General features: G+C 53.3%; 1 protein-coding gene across 1 annotated transcript in view; it reads left to right on the forward strand.

Moving 5' to 3' along the window:
• Positions 1-200: 200 nt before the first annotated feature.
• Positions 201-2,414, forward strand: part of apc (APC regulator of WNT signaling pathway) — a gene marked incomplete at both ends in the record, with an annotated part of 5,089 nt that continues 2,875 nt past the window's right edge. The window contains 5 exon segments of the mRNA XM_035667582.1: positions 201-340; positions 430-507; positions 590-706; positions 826-1,040; positions 1,125-2,414. Coding sequence (XP_035523475.1) covers positions 201-340; positions 430-507; positions 590-706; positions 826-1,040; positions 1,125-2,414 — 1,840 coding nt within the window.

Here is a 2,414-nt window from a genome sequence, read left to right on the forward strand (position 1 = left end):
TTATTATTATTATTATATATTTACTTTTCTCCAACTTGTTAAAGCTGATTTTTATTTATGTTTAGCTTATTAAAATGTCATTTTACATTTGATCAGTTTTTTATGCTTTATAATGCTGATTTTTAAGGATATTTGAGCGACTGTTTCTGGACTGGTTGATTGATATTTTCTGTCTTTGTGTGGGTTCTTTGTCCCTGCAGGTGGTCTGCAGGCGGTGGCGGAGCTGCTGCAGGTGGACTGTGAGATGTTCGGTCTGAGCAGTGATCATTACAGCGTCACGCTGAGGCGTTATGCCGGGATGGCGCTCACCAACCTCACCTTCGGAGACGTGGCCAATAAGGTCAGAGGAAAACACAAACATGTTTACGTGTTGTTCATGTTTCTCTCTTAACCAATCAGATCACAGCGTTGTGTTGTTTGTCCCATCAGGCCACGCTGTGCTCCATGAAGGGCTGTATGAGAGCCATGGTAGCCCAACTGAAGTCTGACAGTGAAGACCTGCAGCAGGTACATTCACCTGTTACCATGGCAACCATCTGACACCTGTTCTCAGTCCAGTGTCTGATTTTGTGATTATTTTGTTTATCAGGTGATAGCGAGTGTGTTGAGGAACTTGTCGTGGCGTGCTGATGTCAACAGTAAGAAGACACTGCGTGAGGTCGGCAGCGTGCGAGCACTGATGGGCTGTGCTCTCGAGGTCCAGAAGGTAAATAAAAACATTGTCTTTGTTTGTTTTTGTTCTGTAATGAGATCTGTACTCAGCATGCTCTCAAATCACTTCCGCTATAGTTTTTCACGTTGTGTTTTGTTCTTCTGTTCCTTCAGGAGTCGACTCTGAAGTCTGTACTGAGTGCGCTCTGGAACCTGTCTGCTCACTGTACGGAGAACAAAGCAGATATCTGCGCTGTGGACGGCGCTCTGGCATTTCTGGTAGGAACGCTGACGCACCGAAGCCACACCAACACACTCGCCATCATCGAGAGCGGCGGTGGCATCCTGCGCAACGTCTCCAGCCTCATCGCTACCAACGAGGCACACAGGTAAACAATTGTAAACGAGTAAACAACCTGTAACTACAAGCGCTGTATGGATCGCATCCTGACTCCCTACGTGATGTCTTGCAGGCAGATCCTGCGTGAGCACGGCTGCCTGCCGACTCTGCTGCAGCACCTGAAGTCTCACAGTCTGACCATCGTGTCCAACGCCTGCGGCACGCTCTGGAATCTGTCAGCCAGAGATGCCAAAGACCAGGAAGCATTATGGGAGTTGGGCGCCGTGGGCATGCTGCGCAACCTCATCCACTCCCGACACAAGATGATCGCCATGGGGAGTGCCGCTGCTCTGCGCAACCTGATGGCCAACCGGCCGGCACGCTACAAGGATGCGAGCGTGGTGTCGCCAGGTGCCGGCGCACCATCACTGCACGCCCGCAAACAGAAGGCGTTATTTGAGGAGCTGGATGCCCAACAGCTGTCAGAAACTTTTGACAACATCGACAACCTGAGCCCCAAGGCAGCACACAGGAAGGGGCGGGGCTGTAACAGCGCCGGAGGAGGTGGGAACACAACACGCTCATACGCCAACACGCCGGTGCTTTCGAGCCCAAAGAATGGAGATGGATCAAAGAGGACGAGTGAGGAAGTGGCGTATGCTCGGCCGGTGTTCCCACCAAGTGTCAGAGCATCCAGCGACAGCCTCAACAGTGTAACGAGTGCTGATGGCTACGGCAACCGCGGCAAAACCAAACCGTCATCAGAGCCATTCTACTCGTCAGACGAAAGCGGAGCCAACAAGTGCTGTGTCTACAGGAAGTACCCGGCCGACTTGGCACACAAGATCCGCAGCGCCAACCACATGGCGGACGATGACGGGGCTGAGCTGGACACACCCATTAACTACAGCTTGAAGTACTCCGACGAACAGTTGAATTCTGGGAGACAGAGTCCAAGTCACCGTGGCGGCATCGCGAGTGACGAGGACGATGAACAGGACGCCAGGCTGAGGAGGCGGAATGACGGTGACTCAGCAACATCCAGCAGCCGCATAGCATCTGTCCCGCCACCACGCTATGCCACGGCAGCATCAAACTACGGCAGTGACTCAACAGGTGAGCAGCCAATAGACTACAGCCTGAAGTATGGCACTGACACCGCCCGCAAACCACTGTTCAAGCCAGAAGAGACCGCTGCCCCTTCAGTCCCCCCTCCGCAGTCATCCTCAGGCAACAAGCTCCGCCCCCCTCCGCCCCCAGCCAATCGGGCAGTGCCAAAAGGCAACCAGGAGTCGACGCAGACGTACTGCGTGGAGGACACACCCATTTGCTTCTCCAGAGGCAGCTCGCTCTCCTCACTGTCATCAGAGGAGGAGGAGGAGGAGGAGGAGGACAGTGATGTCATTGGGAGGAGGAGAGGCGG

This window comes from Morone saxatilis, unplaced genomic scaffold (genome assembly GCF_004916995.1).
Source record: "Morone saxatilis isolate NCDOM2014 unplaced genomic scaffold, NCSU_SB_2.0 Contig21, whole genome shotgun sequence".
In the NCBI taxonomy this organism is placed as follows: domain Eukaryota; kingdom Metazoa; phylum Chordata; class Actinopteri; family Moronidae; genus Morone; species Morone saxatilis.